This window comes from Heteronotia binoei, chromosome 15 (genome assembly GCF_032191835.1).
Source record: "Heteronotia binoei isolate CCM8104 ecotype False Entrance Well chromosome 15, APGP_CSIRO_Hbin_v1, whole genome shotgun sequence".
NCBI lineage: Eukaryota > Metazoa > Chordata > Lepidosauria > Squamata > Gekkonidae > Heteronotia > Heteronotia binoei.
In genome coordinates, this window is record NC_083237.1 from 35,204,700 (window position 1) to 35,226,420 (window position 21,721).

At 49.2% G+C, this 21,721-nt stretch overlaps 1 protein-coding gene across 2 annotated transcripts in view; it reads right to left on the reverse strand.

Annotated features, from left to right (window-relative positions):
• ADCY4 (adenylate cyclase 4) overlaps positions 1 to 14,235 on the reverse strand; it is a 71,580-nt gene extending 57,345 nt beyond the window's left edge. For both annotated transcript variants that reach the window (XM_060256012.1, XM_060256011.1), the window contains exon 1: positions 13,806 to 14,235. In XM_060256012.1, the coding sequence (XP_060111995.1) occupies positions 13,806 to 13,973 (168 nt within the window). In that variant the 5' untranslated portion in view covers positions 13,974 to 14,235. The remainder of the gene's footprint in view (positions 1 to 13,805) is intronic.
• Between the last annotated feature and the right edge of the window lie 7,486 nt (positions 14,236 to 21,721).

Consider the following 21,721-nt stretch of genomic DNA (forward strand, 5'->3'; position numbering starts at 1 on the left):
TAAGCCATAGCTCTCGCAGGAGTTGTCCGTGAAAGGGCAGCTGCTGTGAAAGCCCTCTCAGCCCCACCCACCTCACAGGGTGTCTGTTGTGGGGGGAGAAGATACAGGAGATTGTAAACTGCTCTGAATCTCTGATTCAGAGAGAAGGGCGGGGTATAAATCTGCAGTCTTCTTCTCTTCTCCTGCTGACGTTTCATTTACTATAAATCTATTTTGATAAGACCAGTTATATTTTTGTGTTAGAGTAACTTCATAACGTGTTAGAGTCAGGCGATGGACCTAGTGTCTTCCATGGCGACACTGGGACTCTCTCAACTTGTTGTAACCCCCACTCACCAGGCTGGTCACATGTTAGACCTGATCTTTGCGGCCGGGGTTGTTGTGAGCGATATAACCGCCAAGGCGGTGCCATGGTCGGATCACTTTGCCCTCAAGGCCCGTGTAGACTTGCCTCCCCAAACCTGTTTAGGCGAGGAGCCTATTATGGCTCGCCCGCGGAGCCAGATGGACCCGGAACGGTTCCAAATGGCTCTGCGGGATCCCTGGCCCTCTGGCACCTCTCTCGATGGCCTGGTTGAGTCCTGGAATAATCGGCTCTCCAGAGCCATCGAGGAGATTGCACCTCGGCGTCCTCTGCGGCCTCGGACTAAGCCGGCTCCGTGGTATACCCCGGAACTGCGCCGGCTGAAGCAAGGCCTTAGACGGCTAGAGAGGCAATGGCGGCGTACCCGCGACGAAGCGACTAGAACATCTTATAGGAAGTTTATGAAGACCTATGAGATGGCAATCAAGGCCACAAAGAAAACATACTTTGCGACCAAGATTGCATCTGCAAATTCGCGCCCAGCTCAATTGTTTAGAATAATTCGGAACCTTACTTCACTGCCACAGGGCAACCCAAAAGCTAAGGAATTGGAGATAGGCTGCGAGGCTTTTGCGAAGTTTTTTGCAGATAAGGTCCAATCGCTCCGCCACGACTGCCCCGCCAATTTAGACGCAGTAAGTGAACTTGAGGCCCAATGCGTGTCTTCGGATGTAACCTTGGACTGCTTCGACCCGCTCAGCTTGGAGGAAGTTGACAGAATTCTTGGCACTGCACGATCCACAACTTGTGATCTGGACCCATGCCCCTCCTGGTTAATTAAGGCCTGCCAGGAGGAATTGAAATGTCCTATACGGGACATTATAAATCGATCTCTTTCGGAGGGTGTTTTCCCAACATCTCTGAAAGAGGCAGTGGTCCGCCCTCTCTTGAAAAAAGCTACATCAGACCCGGCCGTATTGGCACATTATCGGCCGGTCTCAAATTTGCCCTTTTTGGGCAAAATTATAGAGAGGGCTGTGGCGTTGCAGTTACAGGATTTTCTGGAAGACGCTTCCACCTTGGACCCATGCCAGTCCGGCTTTCGCCCGGGCCATGGGACGGAAACAGTCTTGGTCGCCCTCATAGATGACCTCCGGCGGCAACTGGATCGGGGCGGCTCGGCGGTATTGCTGCTGCTCGACCTGTCGGCGGCGTTCGACATGGTCGACCACCGGCTGCTGACCCGCCGCCTCGCCGACGCAGGAATTCGGGGGCTAGCCTTACAATGGCTCTCCTCCTTCCTTGAAAATCGGGGACAAAGGGTGGCAATTGGGGGGAAGCTGTCCCAGAGACACCCGCTTCATTGTGGGGTGCCTCAGGGGGCAGTTCTCTCCCCGACATTGTTCAACATCTTTATGCGCCCCCTTGCCCAGCTTGCCCGGAGGTATGGGCTTGGTTGTCATCAGTACGCTGATGATACCCAGCTCTATCTATTGATGGAAGGCCGGACTGGTGATGTCCCTACAAATTTGGACCGGGCGTTACAGGCCGTGGCTGACTGGCTCAGGCTGAGCGGGCTGAAGTTGAATCCAACGAAGACTGAGGTCCTTTGCGTGGGTCGGGACGGACCGGGGGGGGAGATCACTCTGCCAGCTTTTGACGGTGCGCCACTGACACCAGTGCGCAGGGTCAAGAGCCTGGGGGTGCTACTGGAATCCTCGCTATCAATGGAGGCCCAGATAGCTACCACCGCAAGATCCGCCTTCTTCTATCTCAAGAGGGCGAGGCAGTTGGCTCCCTTCCTGGAACGCGACGACCTAGCAACTGTGATCCACGCAACGGTCACCTCAAGACTAGACTACTGCAATGCCCTCTACATGGGGCTGCCCTTGTGCCGAACGCGAAGACTTCAGGTAGTGCAGAACGCAGCGGCCAGGCTGTTGATGGGACTACCTAGGTGGGAACATGTGCGGCCGGTGCTGCGGGATCTGCATTGGCTACCGGTCGTCTACCGCGTTCGGTATAAGGTGCTGGTTATTACCTTTAAAGCCCTATATGGCCGAGGACCTGCCTACCTCAGGGACCGCCTCTCCCCATATATCCCCAGGAGAGCGTTAAGATCTAGCTCCCAAAACCTCCTACAAATCCCTGGGCCAAGAGAGGCTAGAATGAAGATAACTCGGGAGCAAGCCTTCTCATTAGTGGCCCCGCGCTGGTGGAATCAACTCCCAGAGGGGGTGCGAGCCCTGCGGGACCTGAACCAGTTCCGCAGGGCTTGCAAAACCTCTCTTTTCCAACTCGCATTTGAATTAGGACCAGACTAACTTGATAAAATCATTCTAACTCTAGCCATCTTATGTTGTAACTGAAGCTGATAATATGTAATTGTGACACCAGAAATTATAGCACCTATTTTTATGTATTTTAATCTATATATGTAATTGTATTGTATTCATAATGTTTATCTGCTTTTAACTGAATCATGACGTAGTCATGTCTGTGAGCCGCCCTGAGCCCGCCTTTTGGTGGGGGAGGGCGGGATATAAAAATAAAATTTATTTATTTATTTATTTATTTGTGTTAGGTGTCAGAAACACAATTGAGACTAATTTATACACGGAAGCATTGCTTTGTATCTCTGCCACCCTTATCTGTGTTTCACTTTGGTTGCTTAACCCCCAGGTGGGAACAGGGGATCCCCCGGTTTGGAGCCCCTCTCGCTACTTCAGGGTCATCAGAAAGCCGGGGGAGGGGGAATGTCTGCTGGGCACGCCATTATTCTCTCTGGAGACCGATTCCCATAGGGTATAATGGAGAATTGATCTGTGGGTATCTGAGGGGAGGGAGATAAAGGAGATGGTGAGCTGCTCTGAGACTCTTGAGTGGAGGGCGGAATATAAATCCAATGTATTATTATTATTGTTATTATTATTATTATCAAAGATTTCAGGTTTTCACGGCTGGTAACATCATTAGGGTTTGTAGAATCTTTCGGGCTCAAGTGCCGTGTTCTACTGGAGAAAGTTTTCCTTCCAGACGTTTCATTCTCAGCTGCGGAGAACATCCTCATGAGAACATGAGGCTGCAACGCCACTGAGGATGTTCTCCGCAGCTGAGAACGAAACGTCTGGAAGGAAAACTTTCTCCAGTAGAACACGGCACTTGAGCCCGAAAGATTCTACAAACCCTAATGTTATTATTATTATTGTGGCTTATGTTGTATTAAGGTTTTATTTTGTATCTTGTATTATATTCAATAAAAACTGTTTGTTTGTTTGTTTGTTTGTTTGTTTGTTTTAAAAAAGAGAGATATTTAACTTTTAGAGTAGTTGATGGGTGGAATTCATTGTCATGTCAGGTTGACAGTCTCCTCCAGGTTAGGCCAGGAGATCTTCCAGAATTACAGCAGATCTCCAGATTACAGAGATGGCTGCTTTGAAGGGCAGAATCTATGGCATCATACCCCACAGAGGTCCCTACCCCCAACTTAGTGGTTCTTAGTGGTCCCCAACTTTTTTTGGCACCAGGGACCCATTTTGTGGAAGGCAATTTCCCCACCCCAAACCCAGCCCTTCCCAGGTTCTACTCCATTAGAGGAATGTAAAAGCAGTTGGGAGACAGGTTTATTGCTGGCTTTTAGACACGATAACCCAACGGATCCCAAGAAGGGCTGCCAGGTCCGGTGATTGCGCTGGCAGGGGGAGGGACTTACGGGGAGTAAGGATGTGCATGCTGACATCACACAAAAGTGATGTCATCATGTCGGTGACATTTGTGTGGTGACACTCTGCTTTTCGGGCAAAACTCTATGGTAAAATTGCGTTCAAACCACAGAATTTTGCCCAGAAAACATGCTGCCCACATGATGACATCATTTCCGCATGACATCAGCATGTCGTGTATGGGGCAGGATTTTCCCCCACTGTCAGCTTAGCTGGTGGCGGGCAGGAGCCCACCCAAAAAGGGGATCCTCCGCCCCCAACTAGGGAATGGCATGCCTAATTCCTGAGGGTTCAGAGCCTCTGACTCCCATATATTGGGGGTCAACAAATGAGGCCCGTTGTTTGTGGGTTCTACTTGTAGGCTTCCCTATGTAATCTAACCAGCCACTGTTACAAGCAAGATAGAAGAAGATGATATTGGAGTTATACCCTGCCCTCCGCTCTGAATCTCAGAGTGGCTCACAATCTGCTTTATCTTCCTCCCCCACAAAAGACACATTCTGTGAGGTAGGTGGGGCTGAGAGAGCTCTCCCAGGAGCTGCCATTTCAAGGACGTGAAACCAGAGAACTCACAAGTATGAGTAAAGTATATAACTTAGAACACTCTTTGAGAGCTTCAACTAATACATATATTAGGGTTGCCAATCCCCAGGTGTAGGCTTCCCAACCCTCCCGCCCTGGCAGGGGACCCCAGGGTTTCCACCCTCTTCCCCCGCTCCCCAAAAAAATGGAAGCGGGGGGAGAGGAGGGAAATGGCGCCGAGGAGCATGGCGAATCGCCCGGAGGCCGCCGCACCACACCGCTGCCACCCCCTCCCCACCCACCGCAGTTGCTCCACCGAGATGGGCCCAGGCTGAGCCCATCTCGGAGGAGCAGCCAAGAGACGGAAGCATGGCGAGCCACGAATCCGGGCCCTTCTAGGACCCAGACTTGCGGCTCGCCACGCTCCCGGCCTGCCTTCACGCCCCCCCTCCGCTTCCACCCCAGAGGCTAAGCGGGCGAGGCGGCTGCGGCGCGACGGCCTCTTCTCCGCTCGCCGTGCTGCTGCTCCGAGATGGGCTCAGCCTGAGCCCATCTCGGAGGAGGAGCCACGGCGAGTGGAGAAGAGGCCGCCGCGCCGCAGCCGCCTCTTCTCCGCTCGCCGTGGCTCCTCCTCCGAGATGGGCTCAGGCTGAGCCCATCTCGGAGCAGCAGCACGGCGAGCGGAGAAGAGGCGGCAGCTGCAGGGCGGCTTGCCACGCTCCCCGGCGCCATTTCCCCCCTCCCCCTAGCTTCACCCCAGTGTCTCCTGGCTCCACCCCCAAAGTCCCCAGATATTTCTGGGGTTCGACTTGGCAACCCTACCCAGGTGGGGGCAGGGGATCCTCCGGTTTGGAGGCCCTCCCCCCGCTTCAGGGTCGTCAGAAAGCGGGGGAGGGGAGGGAAATGTCTTCTGGGAATTTTATTATTCCCTATGGAGATTTATTCCCATAGAAAATCATGGAGAATTGATCCGCAGGTATCTGGGGCTCTGGAGGGGCTGTTTTTTGGGGTAGAGGCACCGAATTTTCAGTATAGCATCTGGTGCCTCTCCCCAAAATACCCCCCAAGTTTAAAAAAATTGGACCAGGGATCCAATTCTGTGGGCCCCAAAAGAAGGTGCCCCTATCCATTATTTTGTATGGAAGGAAGGCATTGAAAAGGTGTGCCGTCCCTTTAAATGTAATGGCCAGAACTCCCTTTGGAGTTCAATGATGCTTGTCACAGCCTTGATCTTGGCTCCACCCCAGTGTCTCCTGGCTCCACCCCCAAAGTCCCCAGATATTTCTTGAATTGGACTTGGCAACCCTATTATATATTGAAAACAAAAATTTAAATATTTTTCACATATTAATTTGATATTATTTTACAGTCCATTTGGCAATATACAATGATTTTCTTTGTTCGTAGGACTTCCTGAAGTCCAATGCAGGTGTGATTGCAGTTCCCAAACTGGTGTGGTTGCAGCTAGACTGCTGCTTCCGTCCACTTTCAGAGAATCCTTCTTCAGGCAGCTCACCTAGGGATACAATTTCAATTTGGGCACTGCTCTGCTTATCTCCAAGGATCAAGCAGGGCTCCACACTTCTCTTTGTCCTTAGCTTCTCTTGAAAGGGCCGGCGGGGGGCGCGGGGGAGGGGGTACAGGGCTCAAAATGACATCACAAACGATGTCAAAATATAAAAGATAAAATAAAAACCCGGGCAGCTTCTTGACTTATAGGCACTTTCCCCAACTCTGGGGATCCTCTGCACCGAGCCAGGGAAATAGGGCCGCCAATCCCCAGTTGGGGACAGGGGATCCCTCCCTCCACTTCAGGGTTATCAGAAAGTGTGTGGGTGGGAGAGAGAGGGAAATGCCTGCGGGGCACTCCATTAATCCCTATGGAGACCAATTCCCATAGGGTATAATGGAAAATTGATCCATGGCTATCTGGGGCTCTGGGTGGGCTGTTGTTTGAGGTAACCAAAGTTTCAGCATAGCCTCCTCAACCCCTCCCCACCAAGTTTCAAAAGGATTGGACCAGGGGGGTCCAATTCTATGAACCTCAAAAGAAGGTACCCTTATCCTTCATTATTCCAAATGGAGGGAAGGCATTTAAAAGGAACACAGCTCCTTTAGATGTGATGGCCAGAACTCCCTTTGGAGTTCAGGGGTGTTTGTCACACTCTTATTCCTGGCTTCACCCGCCCACCCCCCTCAAAGTCTCCTGGCTCCAACCGCAAGGTCCCAGATATTTCTTGAGTTGGACTTGGCAATCCGACAGGGGAAACCGAGGCAGTGTACTTGAGATGCTGCTTTGCCCTCTCCTCCCTCAAAAAAATCTGTCCATCCCACAGATAGCTGAAAATCAAAGAGAGGCCGGGCTGTGCGTCCACTTTCTTCAGATAGCTCATGATTAACTTGGGGGTGGGGGGAGAGCGCAGAGCCGGTTCAAGAGCCTCTTGGTGCCAGACGCTGGAAGTGTCCACAATTACAATAATAAAAAGCTCTCGTCTCCCTCTTGAGCAATGCTGCACTCGTTCCGAGCGACTGCAAGTGGCGGCGAGCAAAGGGAGCAGACTGGAGGCCCTCCGATGGAGGGGCCATACAGATGGACGGGGGGTGTTGAATGGAGTGGCCCGGCCCCTTCCGGGCCCCGTTGTAGCTACGGGCCTGGCACGGCCCCAAGGCAGCTTGAGTCTGCGCCCCTTTGCAGTTTGCCTCTTATCGATTGAATGAGACCGTGTGATTTCCAATCTCATCTGTTTGAGTATATCGATTCATAAAATATTAAGCCGTACAGGCCGAAAGGAGCCAAAACTGGGAGCAGCATTTTGCAAAACGACTCCATAAATTGGGAGAATGGGAAGAGGTGGAACGGGGACCCCCTCAGTGGCTCCTTAGCCAGGGGTGGAATTCTAGCAGGAGCTCCTTTGCGTATTGGGCCACCCAACCCTAATGTAGCCAATCCGTCAGGATAGGGTTGCCAAGTCCAATTCAAGAAATATCTGGGGACTTTGGGGGTGGAGCCAGGAGACTTTGGGGGTGGAGCCAGGAGACATTAGTGGTGGAGCCAAGATCAAGGCTGTGACAAGCATCATTGAACTCCAAAGGGAGTTCTGGCCATCACATTTAAAGGGCCTTTTCAATTCCTTCCTTCCATAGGAAATAATGGATAGGGGCATCTTCTTTTGGGGCTCATAGAATTAGACCCCCTGGTCCAATCTTTTTGAAACTTGGGGGGTATTTTGGGGAGAGGCAGTAGATGCTATACTGAAAATTTGGTGCCTCTACCTCAAAAAACAGCCCTCCCCCGAGCCCCAGATACCCGCAGATCAATTCTCCATGATTTTCTATGGGAATAAATCTCCATAGGGAATAATAGAGTTCCCAGCAGACATTTCCCTCCCCTCCCCCGCTTTCTGATGACACTGAAGCGGGGGGAGGGCCTCCAAAGCGGGGGATCCCCTGCCCCCACCTGGGGATTGGCAACCCTACTTCAGAAGCTTACAAAAAAGAGCCTTGTAAGCTCTTGGAGGATGGGCTACATCAGGGGTGTGTGATCTAATATGCAAAGGAGCTCCTGCTAGAATTCCACTTGTCCTTAGCTGTTCCTTCCAGCCATCCTTCACCCTCCTAATCTGCCAGAGTACGTTCCTTAATGTTAATACAAGCAGCCATATTCTCCTTCTTCTACTCTCAATGCCTTAAACACTAGGAAGGGTTGCCAGGGAAGGCTCAAAGAAGCAAATGGAAAACTTGACTGTTTCCTCAAGAACAATGGGAACATCTACAGCCTTTGTTGCCAATCTTAAGTGTCTGTGCAACCAGTGTTCAGCACCAGAAATGTATGACGTGAATAAGAAGAGAGATGTTTCAGTTTTGAAGGGCTTACCTTCTTATAATGGCTGTTTTCCTCAAATAAAGAATCAATTAGCACTTAACTCTTTTAAGCAACCCACAATGCTCTGACCATTGCAATTAAATGAGGCTCCCTCAAAAAGAAAGGAGACAAGGCTCTTGAACCATTGGCCAATAAAAGGAATCTCTAGTGGGCAGAGTTGGGCAGATTGGCAGAGGTCATTTTGAAGGGAAAAAAAGTGGTGGAGCAAATTAGCATAACTCATTAGCATATGTTGCCCCCCTCACAAGCCAAAAGCAACCTGATGCAAGAAAGGAGAGCCCCAGGTTAGCGAGGCCTGCTTGGGCTGGCTAGAGATCCAGACAGCCCAAGCAGGCCTCACTCACCTGGGGCTCTCCTTGGCCGCCTCCCCCCATAGTCAAAAGGCCAGCAAGCCACCCACCACCCAAAATGACATAAGAAGTGGAGACAGAGTGGTGCAGGCTTCGCTAGGGGTTAATGAGGGCTGCTGGGGATATGGCAAAGCTCCTGGTGGCTGGCTGGCTGCCCGCTCTCCTAATCCAGGGATTGTTATTCAATGGACAAGGTAGGTAGGTGGGGAGGAGGAGGGGGAACCCTCAGAAAGGTTCAGGAGCTATGCTCCTGTGAACTTCTGCTGAACTCAAGGCCTGCAGATTGGATACGTCACATCTTGGGTTGCCAACTCCATGTTGGAAAATTCCTGGAAATTGGGTGAGGGCAGGGCTTGGGGAAGGGTGGGAATGCGATGCCACAGAGACAACCTCTCCTCCAAAACAGGCGTGCTCCCCAGAGCAGAAGAAGAAGATATTGGATTTATATCCCGCCCTCCACTCCAAAGAGTCTCAGAGCGGCTCACAATCTCCTTTCCCTTCCTCCCCCACAACAGACACCCTGTGAGGTGGGCGGGGCTGGAGAGGGCTCTCACAGCAGCTGCCCTTTCAAGGACAACCTCTGCCAGAGCTATGGCTGACCCAAGGCCGTTCCAGCAGGTGCAAGTGGAGGAGTGAGGAATCAAACCCGGTTCTCCCAGATAAGAGTCTGCACACTTAACCACTACACCAAACTGGCTCTCCAACTGATCTCTGTAGACTGGAGATCAGTTGCAATTTGCCGAGCTCTGCAGGCCACAGCTGGAGGCTGGCAACCAGGTTCACATCATCATCTTCTGCCATTTTCATAAAAAAACAAAAACAAAACTTGTCCTGTTCTAAAGAAGAATCTCCTGTTCTTAAAAAGCCAATGTCCAAGATTAGCTAGTGCCAATCAGTGCTCCAGGTGGAGCAATGCCCCGTAGGTGGGAGTAGCCTGGGAAGCAAAAATGACCCTGGAAGAAGCCAAGCTGAGTGGCTCCTGTGGTGCTACATGCCAGAGTTGTGGGGGTTACTCACCTTGGTGGTGCCCAAAATGGTAACCAGCTCTCCCATTGCTTCCTCCTGGAAACTGATAGCAGCATTGGGGAACTGCTGCCATATTCCACAGCTGATGAAGGGTTTGAGTCAAGAAGCCCCCAAGGATCTAGCAGAATCACAAACCTTGGTTATGAAGCTTAGGGTGGCCAGCTCTGGGTTGGGACATGCCTGGAGATTTGGGGGGTGGAGCCTGAGGAAGGTTGGGTTTAAAAACGTGAGAGAAGCCATGTTGGATCAGACCAACAGCCCATCCAGTTCAACACTCTGTGTCACATAAGAACATAAGAGAAGCCACGTTGGATCAGGCCAGTGGCCCATCCAGTCCAACACTCTGTGTCACATAAGAACATAAGAGAAGCCACGTTGGATCAGGCCAGTGGCCCATCCAGTCCAACACTCTGTGTCACATAAGAACATAAGAGAAGCCATGTTGGATCAGGCCAGTGGCCCATCCAGTCCAACACTCTGTGTCACATAAGAACATAAGAGAAGCCATGTTGGATCAGGCCAATGGCCCATCCAGTCCAACACTCTGTGTCACATAAGAACATAAGAGAAGCCACGTTGGATCAGGCCAGTGGCCCATCCAGTCCAACACTCTGTGTCACACAGTGGCCAAAAAACTCAGGTGCCATCAGGAGGTCCATCAGTGGGACTAGGACACTAGTAGCTCTCCCACTGTTGCCCCCCCAGCACCAAGAATACAGAGCATCACTTGCCCCAGAGCCATAAGAACATCAGAGAAGCCATGTTGGTTCAGGCCAACAGCCCATCCAGTCCGACACTCTGTGTCATACAGTGGCCAAAAAACCCAGGTGCCATCAGGAGGTCCATCAGTGGAACTAGGACACTAGTAGCTCTCCCACTGTTGCCTCCCCGCCAGCACCAAGAATACAGAGCATCACTGCCCCAGACATCTATACCCTATGGCTAATAGCCACTGATGGACCTCTGCTCCATATGCTTCTCCAATCTGCTCTTGAAGCTGTCGATGCATGTAGCTGCCCTCACCTCCTGTGGCAGTGAATTCCATGTGTTAATCACCTTTTGGGTGAAGAAGTACTTCCTTTTATCTGTTTGGAGAGGGTAGGGACTTTAATGGTGTATGGGTCCACCTTCCAGAGCAGCCATTTTCTCCAGGTAAACTGATCTCTATCACCTGGAGATCAGTTGTAATCCCAGGAGATCTCCAGGGTGGCAACACTAGTAATGCCTGTTCCTGGTCACCAGGAAATCTCCCTGTAAATCAAGCATCCAGTCTGCTCCCTTCCAAAGAGTCCCTGCTCCCATCCTTCCTAGAGTCCCGGTCCGCTGCTGCAGCAAAGGTGCTCACCCAGGGCTTTTTTTTTTTGTAGCAGGAACTCCTTTGCATATTAGGGCATGCCCCCCTGATGGAGCCAGTCCTCCTGGAGCATACAGTAGGTCCTGTACTAAGAGCCCTGTAAGCTATTGGAGGATTGACTACACCATGGGGGTGTGGGCTAATATGCAAAGCAGTTCCTGCTACAAAAAAAAGCCCTGTGCTCCCCTATAAGCAAATTGCTCTCCGACTGTGCAATGATCACACCAGCCGTGTTGCTATCGTCCCCCCGAAAAAAGCTACTCAGAAGACCCCTGTTGGATCATATTAAAGGCCATTTAATTGATCCATTATTTTCTAATCTGGGCTGGAAAGGGCTAACAGCACATCATGCACCCCTCCACGCAAACAAAGTTCCTGAAAATTCACAATGGATCATCGGAAGGATGCAGCAAGTGCAGGACAGAAGAAATAGCATCCGTACATCCTTTCAACATCTAGTTACTGCGGATAATCAGTGCTGGGTGATCTATCCGCCGCGGATTTGTCTAATCTTTTAAAGCCATCTAAGCCAACAGCCATCATCGCAGCACGCAGCAGCAAACCCCACAAATTGCATAATCCTCTTAAAAAGCCATCTTGTATTGGTGGATTCCATAATTCCCCACTGGGAATTATGGAATCTGTAGAGCACCTGCTTGGCAAACAGAAGGTCCCAGGTTCAATCTCTGGTGCCTCCAGTTTGAAGAATCAGGCAGGAGGTGATGTGAAAGACCTTCATCTGAGGCCCTGGAGAGCTGCGGCCAGTCTGAGTAGACAGTACTGACCTTGGTGGACCAAGGATCTGATTCATTCCAAGGCAGTTTCATGTGTGCTGACATGCTTCATGAAAGAACACTTCCTATTGTTAGCGCAGAACCTACTATGAATCCATTTCTTTGGGCAACCCCTCTACCCCCAAGTCCCAGTTGTATGTGAGAATGAAGGGAAAGTCACTCTTTTCATTCCACTCTTAATTTCATAAAATCTTCCGAATTCCTGTTAAATGAAAACCCATAAAAGCTAATGACGGTCACTGGGCAGCCCTCAGTTGGCTGTCCCACCATATAGAGCAGGGGTGGGCAAACTGTGGCTCAGGAGCCACATGTGGCTCTTTCATACATATTGTGTGGATCTTGAAGCCTCCACTGCCCTGTTGGCCAGCTTGGAGAATGCATTTAAAGTTAAAGTTGCTTTCTTTTCACCTCTCCCCATCTATTTTCTTTTCTTCCTCCCTCCCTCAAACATCTGACGTTCATGTCTCAAATATCTGATGTTTGTTCTATGTGGCTCTTACTTTATGCAAGTTTGGCCACCCCTGATTTAGGGTGTCCTGACTAGAGCCTGGGCCTTTTCTATAATTGCTCTGGGTTTAGGGGATGAGATCCTTGAAGGGAGGGGGGCTTCCTTGGAGATATCTGAGGAGGTGCTGTAAGGCCGACCTGCTTCCCGAGGCTTTTGAATAGTTTTGAATCTGCAGCCACCTTTTAAGAGGGGAGAGATCTGGGGTTTGCTATTTTATTTTTGGTTTGGTGTTAACCTATTCTGGTAAGCCTCCTTGAACCACGAGCAAAGGCAGGATATACAACCTATTAGTTGTTAGTTTCTCTGGTTTTAGTACAGCCAGGAATCACTATCAATGTAGTACAGCACGTAAGGCATTCCCATGCAGCAAAGCTTTTATACTGAGTTTGCTAGCTGACTGAAAGTTACACAGAGCCAGTTGTCAAATTCAAAGCTAATACGAGTTCTTTATTATATGGAACTCCATTCTAGACAGCATAGGTGAGAGATAGAGATAGGATCTAGGGTGAATGTGGGTGCAGAGAAGTGTGCCCCAGCATCCATTGTTCAAAGATGGAGGCAGAATGGTCCTTTTTTGTCTGTGTGTGAGGGTTAGAGAGGTGTCAAGCAGAAAGGAAGGAATCCTGTCCCTGCAAATAGCATTCTACTTCAAAGGGATGGGATCAGAGAACAGGAAGGAAAGGATGCTCCATGTGTCCTGACCTGTCTATCAGACTAAATCTATGGGCACTTCCTGCAATCTGAGGCAGGTGACAGCGTACAGTCCTTCACTTTTCTAACATTAATAAATAAATCCTTCATTCCTTTTGACTGTCCTTTTAAGTATCATTTTCCAGTTGTATGTTGGGCATTGTGGAGCTGGAGAAGACTCTTGAGAGTCCCTTGGGCTGCAAGAAGATCCAATCAGTCAGTCCTACGGGAAATCAACCCTGACTGTTCCCTGGAAGGTCAGATGCTGAAGCTCAAATACTTTGGCCACCAAATGAGAAGGGAGAACTCTCTGGAGAAGACCCTGATGCTGGGAAAGACAGAAGGCAAAAGACGAAGGGGATGGCAAAAGATGAGATGGCTGGACAGCATTACTGATGTAACAAACATGAATTTGAGCAGACTTCGGAGGATGGTGGAAGACAGGAGGGCCTGGCGTGACTTGGTTCATGGGGTCGCAAAGAGTCAAAATCGACTGTGCGACTGAACAACAAATGTTGGGCACTTGAACACCAGGTGACTTGAACACCAGGCAGTTCCTTTATGGTCTTCTCAGTTCCTAACCACCTAACCCCTCTCTTTTTAAAAGTTTTTCATCAGCACTTTTCTCCCTCGCTTCCCAGAAGGCACTTACCCTGCCACTGGCAAAAGACGTTGCAATGAGAGCTAAGCAGATGCCCAACACAATGACCAGCAAGAGGAGGATCAGTGGGTACTGTTGACTCAAGCTGTAGTAGGTTTGGTAGAAAAGATCTTCTTGTGGGGTTTCAAGGGATGCCTGGGAGCGACGCCGGCAACGCATGGCTTCCCCCTATCCCACACTGGGATTCCCACCTTGGAGGAGTTATTCCTCCTCGTCCCCAGGAGAGAGGTTCGGTGGATCAACACCTGCGGCTGTAGCTAGGATGGATCTTCCTTTGCAAAAACAGCATCCAGTCGTGGCTGTGAAGTTCCATGGCTAAAATTTATATCTCTCTTACTCCAGATCAGAAGAAAATCCAGCGTACGAGTAGACGGTCTCACGAAGGGTCTCAGTTAGGAGGAACATTGTGACGAAAAAACGCCAGAGTGCCTGAAAAGTCGACACCAGCACAGAACGAATGTTTGTCTAGAAGAACCTGGGTAAGGAAATGAGGAAAGGTGATTGTTCTGTTTTAATACTCAGATTTCGTTGTCAGGAATTTATTGTGTTTCTTTCCTTGGGAAGACTGGCTCTTTGTTGAAAGTGTTCTGGTTAGTACATTTTAAAGGACTGAAAATTCGAAGGGAATGATGGTGGACAGTAAGAAATATTAATAGGCTCCAGAGAAAAGAAAAGAAAAGAAAAGAAAAGAAAAGCATTTTCCCAATTAAAAGCTATGATGAGCTGGGTTTAACAACCCAATTCAATTCACTAGCATAAGCCACAGAGTGTGACAGAGAGCCAGTCAAAAGCTGACAGGATTAGAATAAATGTTCTCCAGGAAGTGAAACAAGTGATAAGAAAGTAAAAGGAAATTGGTGCGAAGCGAGTAACTTAGGAACATTCCTTCAACCAGAGATTCTCATTATATTTGCCTCTCACCCACCCTCCAAGGATCTCCTGGAGGGGACTGCACTCTATGCTCACAAAAGCCCTGTGGAATATATTATGAAGCAAACTTCATGACAAGAAGGAATTTGAACTCAGTTCTTCCTGGTTTACCTTCAACATCCCACCATGCTGGTTCTCATGGATAAAGGACGCCAAGAAAGAAGTTCAGGGTTATATAACAATAGCAAGCTAAACTGGATGGGTGGGTGGATTTCAGGGGTGGTATCATGGAATATTCACAAACATTCCACTTGCTAAAACAAACAAACAAAAAAGCAGGATGACCAACCAGTTATTTTATCACTAGCGGCCACTGGCCATCACAATATGTTTTCGACAACGTAAGAGTAACAGGTACCTTCTCTTTCTTTCCTGCTCTCGAACACGCAATTGAAATATTTCGGTTTTGCCCTTCTTACCCACCCACCCTGGAAATCAAACTGGCTCTCCCACAAGCCGTCAAACAGTCACAACAAATTAAGGTTTCTCGGTCCCTCAAAACCTCCTCAGTGCCACAGCAATGTAAATCTGCTCCCATCACAAAAGAAAAAGCATCTATCCTTCTGAAGGCTTTCCCTCCCATTCTGGAAAAGAAAAGACTATTTGACTCGGCCCTGGCTTACCTTTGCAAAGAGACTGTTAATCCTCCCTGTGCTCCCACCTACCAAGCACCCAAGGTAGATTTTTATTACCCCCTGGTCCTCTTGTTGATCATTTCCAAAAAGGCAATGCCTGAACTCATCTCCCCAAAGCAGCCCCTCTCCCCCCCCTGCCCCACCAAGTACTTCTTCATTCCCAGTGGACCTCAAGTGAGGGCTCCGCTTCTCACCTGCCAGTTCCATTCTCCAAGCTGCCTGCCTGGATTCCCCCGCTGCTTCTGACGCTGACGCTGCCGTTCTGCGATCGAAGGAAGCCTCTCTCCCTCAGCCCAGCCCAGCTCAGTCACTGAACTTCAGCTCTAAAGCTCTTCCCCGGCTGGTTAACACTTTCAATCCCACGTGGAGGGGGGGGGAGAGATTAAGGCAGGAGTCCTCTTCAACAGTGCATTAAAGGCCTTTGAATGAGAGCAGTGGGAGCACAGATTAGAGTTGCCAGTCTCCAGATGGGGCCTGGAGATCTCCTGGAATTCCAACTGGCCTCCAGACTACAGAGATCAGTTCCCCTGGAGAAAACTGCAGGCTTGGAGGGTGGACTCTCACCCATCCTCCAAGGATCTCCAAGGCATTATGGTTGCCCCCCTCCCCAAATCCTGCCCTCTCTAGGTTCCAGTTTGACGTAGAGGCTATGTGTGTGGACTCTTATCTGGGAGAACTGGGCTTGATTCCTCACTCCTCCTCTTGCAGCTGCTGGAATGGCCTTGGGTCAGCCATAGCTGCGTTGGCAGCGTTGGTGGTATAGTGGCGAGCAGAGCTGCCTTCCAAGCAGTTGACCCGGGTTCGATTTCCGGACAAAGCAAACATTTTAATTCCCCTCTTTTCTTTAGGGGACGGACAGTGGCTCAGTGGTAGAGCATCTGCTTGGTAAGCAGAAGGTCCCAGGTTCAATTCCCAGCATCTCCAACTAAAGAGGGTCCAGGCAAGTATGTGTGAAAAACCATAGCTTGAGACCCTGGAGAGCCACTGCCAGTCAGGTGAGGGATGGTGGCTCAGTGGTAGAGCATCTGCTTGGTAAGCAGAAGGTCCCAGGTTCAATCTCCAACTAAAGAGGGTCCAGGCATGTGAAAAACCACAGCTTGAGACCCTCGAGAGCTGCTGCCAGTCTGAGTAGACAATACTGACTTTGATGGACCAAGGGTCTGATTCAGTATAAGGCAGCTTCATATGTTTATGTTCATAGCTGTCACAGCGCTGTCCTTGAAAGGGCCCCATCTGGGAGAGCTCTCTCAGCCCTCCACCTGCCTCTCAGGGTGTCTGTTGTGGGGGAGGAAGATAAAGGAGATTGTAAGCCGCTCTGAGATTCAGAGTGGAGGGCAGGATATAAATCCAATATCATCTTCTTAATATTCTGGGTGACCTTAGATCAGTCACAAGTTCTCTGCAGAGCTGTTCTCTCAAGAGCAGTTAACTGAGAGTTCTCTCAGCCCCACCTACCTCACAGGGGTGCCTGTTTTGGAGAGAGGATGGGAAAGGAGGTTGAAAGCCGTTCTGAGACTCCAAGCGAAAGGTGGGGTATGAATCCAGCTCTTCTTCTTCATCATCCACTTCCAAATCTCTTGGAATTTCTGAAACAGGAGCTGGCAAGCTCAAGGCCAAAGAGATTATAGCATAGATATGGAGGGGAAGGTTCACACACCTCTGGACGTACTGCTGGAAATCTATGCACCCAACAACCCCTCATGAAATAATCTTTTCATCTAAATATAGTTCAGGGCAACACAGATGTTTCCCCTTTACAGGGACGCACAAGGATATCCACAAAGCTGCTCTGTGAAGACAGGAGGATGCCATCTCTGAATCAGGAAGCTCATGGAGAGGGGGTGGAGCCTGTGGGGCGTGGGGAAGGGAGGGATTTCAGCAAGGTACAATGTTGTGTATGTGGAGTGCTGGGTTCAATGCAGCTGTTGTGTATGCGGAGTAACGATACAATTGCAAGTGTTCCTGCCTGGCTCCTTGGAGCCTGTTGGACTGAGCTTGGGGACTCAGGAACAATGGGCGGGAGGATGCAAATCCCTGCTGCCTTGCTCCAATCACGGGCCCCCTGCTGGTTTGAATGATCCAATGGCGTCCTAGCGCGGGAACCTGGAACTGTATATAGTTGGCCCCATTGGCCCAGTACAGTAGTCTTCTAGTTTACACATTACCATGCTGTAACCAATAAAGATAGCTATGATCGCTTCGACTGTGTCTCCTCCCTGCATTGAACTCAGGATATTATATAACCTGCCCTCCAAATCTGCCATTTTCCCCCCCAGGGGAACTGATCTCTGTCCTCTGGATGTCTGTTGTAACCAGGAGATCATCAGGCCCCACCTGGGGGATGGCAACCCCAGGTCCGTCAGGTTAAAGGCCAGTGACTGGCCAAGGTTGGAACCAGAGTGGCTCCAGTGTGGTCTTGGGTATCTTGAAAGGTTGGTATGAGAGAGGGAAGTGTTTGATCTTCCTCTCCCACACGCAGACCTATGTTGGTAGCAGCTTCAGCTTCCACCCTGCTCCCGTACTAACCCATGAACATAGCTTTGCCTACCTCCAGGTGATGCCTGGAGATCTCCTGGAATCAAGACTGATCTCCAGAGATCAGGCCCCCTGGAGAAAATGGCTGCTTTAAAGGGTGGGCTCCATGGCGTTATACACCAGTCCTTCTGAAACCCCTCCCTCTCCAAGATCCACTCAAATCTCCCAATTTCCAAAGCTGGCAATTGACAAAAGGCTGGGAATTGACGGCCTTAATAAGTAAAATGGCAACAATGTATGCCATCTTTAAAGGAAAATAAAGGGCTAAAAATGGGAGTGGCGCAAAAAGAAATACACCAACGTTATCAGCAGTCGTCAGCCTCTCCCCTTGAGATGTTTCGTTCTCACACAAACTCTCTTTCTTCTCCGTCTTTCTCTTTTCATTTACAGCTTTCAGCCATAGGATTTGTGTCTTTGGACAAAAGGGAGATACGGCTTCCCGCAGAGAGTGATGAAAATGTGGAATCCACTGCCAGAGGATGTCGTGAGGGCCACAGGAATAAACAGCTTTAAAGGGGGAAAGCCCAGCAGGTATTCATTTGCAGATTAGGTCACACACCCCTGTGCATTCTTGCTTAAAAAAAACCGTCCTGGACAGATTCATGGATTACCTGGAGGATAATGCTATCAATAGTGACTACCAGCTATGGTGACTGAGGGGAACCTTCATGTCCACAGGCACTAATCCATTGAAACCCAGAGCCAGGAAACAACATCAGGGGGATACCTCAGTCCAGTGGAGACAGGATGTTGGACTAGGTGGACCATTGGTCTGATCCAGCAGGGCTCTTCTTCTTATGCCTGCATATAACTGCCGATTTTCAGCAATGATTTCCAGGGTGTAAATTGCCTTGAAATCTAAAGTCACACCCAGTGAGCTTTTTCACTCCATCTCATCTGTTCCCGCTCCTTACTACAGCCCCCGTTTCTTTGGCACACATGGGTCAGACTGTCCCCAGCACCCCCTTTTAGGTGGCCAAAGAGGATTTCTTGTCAGCAGAAAAAAAAAATTAGCTAGATGGAGCCCATAGATGTCATAGGTGTCTCCTGAAACATAGTGGAGTTCTCCCCTTGCTGAAATGGTGCTCTTGACCCAGGCAAACTATCGAGAGGAAACATCTGTGGCCATGGGTGGAATTCTAGCAGGAGCTCCTTTGCATATTAGGCCACACACCCCTGATGTAGCCAATCCTCCAAGAGCTTGCAAAAAAGAGCCTTGTAAGCTCGTGGAGGATTGGCTACATCAGGGGTGTGTGGCCTAATATGCAAAGGAGCTCCTGCTTGAATTCCACCCCTGTCTGTGACACAGAGGTACTTAGTGCAAGACTAAAGGCTGGCCATACTAGTCTCAAAGATCTATTGGCCCAGGGTTGTGATATTGTAAAACAACATCCCTATCTAACACAAAATGGATTCTTATGCCCATCATCCACAGCTCACATACCTGAAGACTTTGGTCTTATTTATTTATTCACTTCATTCACGCCACACTTTTCTCTCCAGTGGGGACCCAATGCAGCTTACACCCTTCTCCCCTTCTTCATTTTATCCTCACAACAATCCTATGAGGTAGGGAGAATGTGTGACTGGCTCAAGCTCACCCAGCAAGTTTCCTTGGCAGAGTGGGAATTAGAACCTGGGTCGCCCAAAGCTGACACTAACCACTACACAATGATGGGGCTGAAGAATTACACCCGCATCAAAGCCCAGGCCATACCCAAAGGCTTAAAGGGAAGACCAACTTTCCCACCTGAATATTATGAATTATCATAATGTTGCAACTGTCCTGCTCCTTAGATACATTCGTGAAGGAAAGGACTGCCAGTGATGGCAAAACAGATCCTCTATGTCCAGAACCGGGGGCTCTTTAAAGCCCAGTGATGTGGGAGGGGGCAAAAGGGGAAGGCTTCTGATGGCCATCTGTTTGCTACTGTAGGAAACAGGATGCTGGACCAGATGAATTCACTGCCACAGGAGGTGGTGACGGCTGCCAGCGTAGACAGCTTCAAGAGGTGATAAACATATGGAGAAGAGGTCCATCAGTGGCTATTAGCCACAACGTATTGATGGAACTTTCTGTCTGGGGCAGTGATGCTCTGTATTCTTGGTGCTTGAGTGGGGAGGCAACAGTGGGAGGGCTTCTAGTGTCCTGGCCTTACTGATGGACCTCCTGATGGTGCCTGGTTTTTTGGCCACTGTGTGACACAAAGTATTGGACTGGATGGGCCATTGGCCTGATCCAACATGGCTTCTCATGTTCTTACATCTGGGGCAGTGATGCTCTGTATTCTTGGTGCTCGAGGGGGGCAACAGTAGGAGGGCTTCTAGTGTCCTAGCCTCACTGGTGGACCTCCTGATGGTGCCTGGTTTTTTGGCCACTGTGTGACACAGAGTGTTAGACTGGATGGGCTGTTGGCCTGACCCAACATGGCTTCTCTTATGTTCTTAAGTTCAAGAATAGAACTCTCTGTCTAGGGCAGTGATGCTCTGTATTCTCAGTGCTTGAGAGGAGCAACAGTGGAAGGGCTTCTAGTGTCCCCACTGTGTGACACAGAGTGTTAGACTGGATGGGCCACTGGTCTGAACCAACATGGCTTCTCTTATGTTCTTATGTTCTTATGATCACTGGATTTAGCGTGGATCTTTTTAGATTTTTTTCCCTATCACCTAACAAAATGTGTCAGAGAATCCAGTGCCCAAATTAATCCAACAAATGTCAAATCATAAAATTCAGCGTTTGTTAGTCAGTCAAGAATCCTCAGTCCCTTGATCATTTTAGAGCCCCGGGTGCTTTTTTGAGATCAAATTTCAAAGCCCTCCAATTTATCTGGCCACTTGGCTTCTGCCCTTCGAGGAAATCCAAATGGGGCCTACTGAGCAGATTTCCAGATCCCGGGTTATGATTAATCTGTCATCCTCATAATCCCCCAGTGCAGCCAGTGGAAAGAAAGGAAAAGTGACTAAAATGGGGGCAGATAGGGATCATGAGCCTTTGAATGAATCAGCCAGCTAATGAGACAAGAGGGAACACGGCGGCTTCCTGACAGATTTTGAGCCACTAATGAGACGGACAGCTAATGCTTGTTTCATGCTTTTCCTAGTCCCTCACAACAGGGATTTGGTCTATTTAGACAGTCATCAATTTGCCACCACAGGCTTTTACTTCCCGCCCCCATACACGAAGTGCACAGGACTTAAATTCTTGGCAGAATTGCACCTCCCAGGGTCAAGCCTACCTCAGAATAGAATAACCCCCTCTTTTTCCCACCAAGCCAGAAACAGGTTTGCCAAGTGACCGGGATATGTTCGCTGGTTTGTTCCAGTTTTGACTGTAAGGCAGCTGCCAGGAAGATACAAGGAAAAACTGGGGTCCCCTCCTCCCGCCCCACCTGAGGGATGAAATTAAGGATGAGAAAACATTCCCTGAAAGTTCAATAGTGCTTGAAAAAAATTATTATATATTTTTTTTATTTTCCATTATTCAGAGCATAGAAAGAAACTAAAGTGAGAATTTTTCCTTGAGGTTAGTTAAGTTTTATATTTTTGCCAACAATGTTGGCCTTCATCAATTTTGTCAATTCATTTATATTGTTACAGGTTTTATACACCTTTCACCTGGTATTTCATTTTGTACTTCATTTGTACTTCATTTATGCATATAATAGCTACCCGTATTATATAATGTATAATCAACATTAACGTATAATATTGATTTACTGACACACACACACAGACTTGAAAAATGTTTTGCGGGGGAAGGAACTGGTGAGAGGAAATCAAAAACTGGAGTGAAAATAAGGCTTTGTT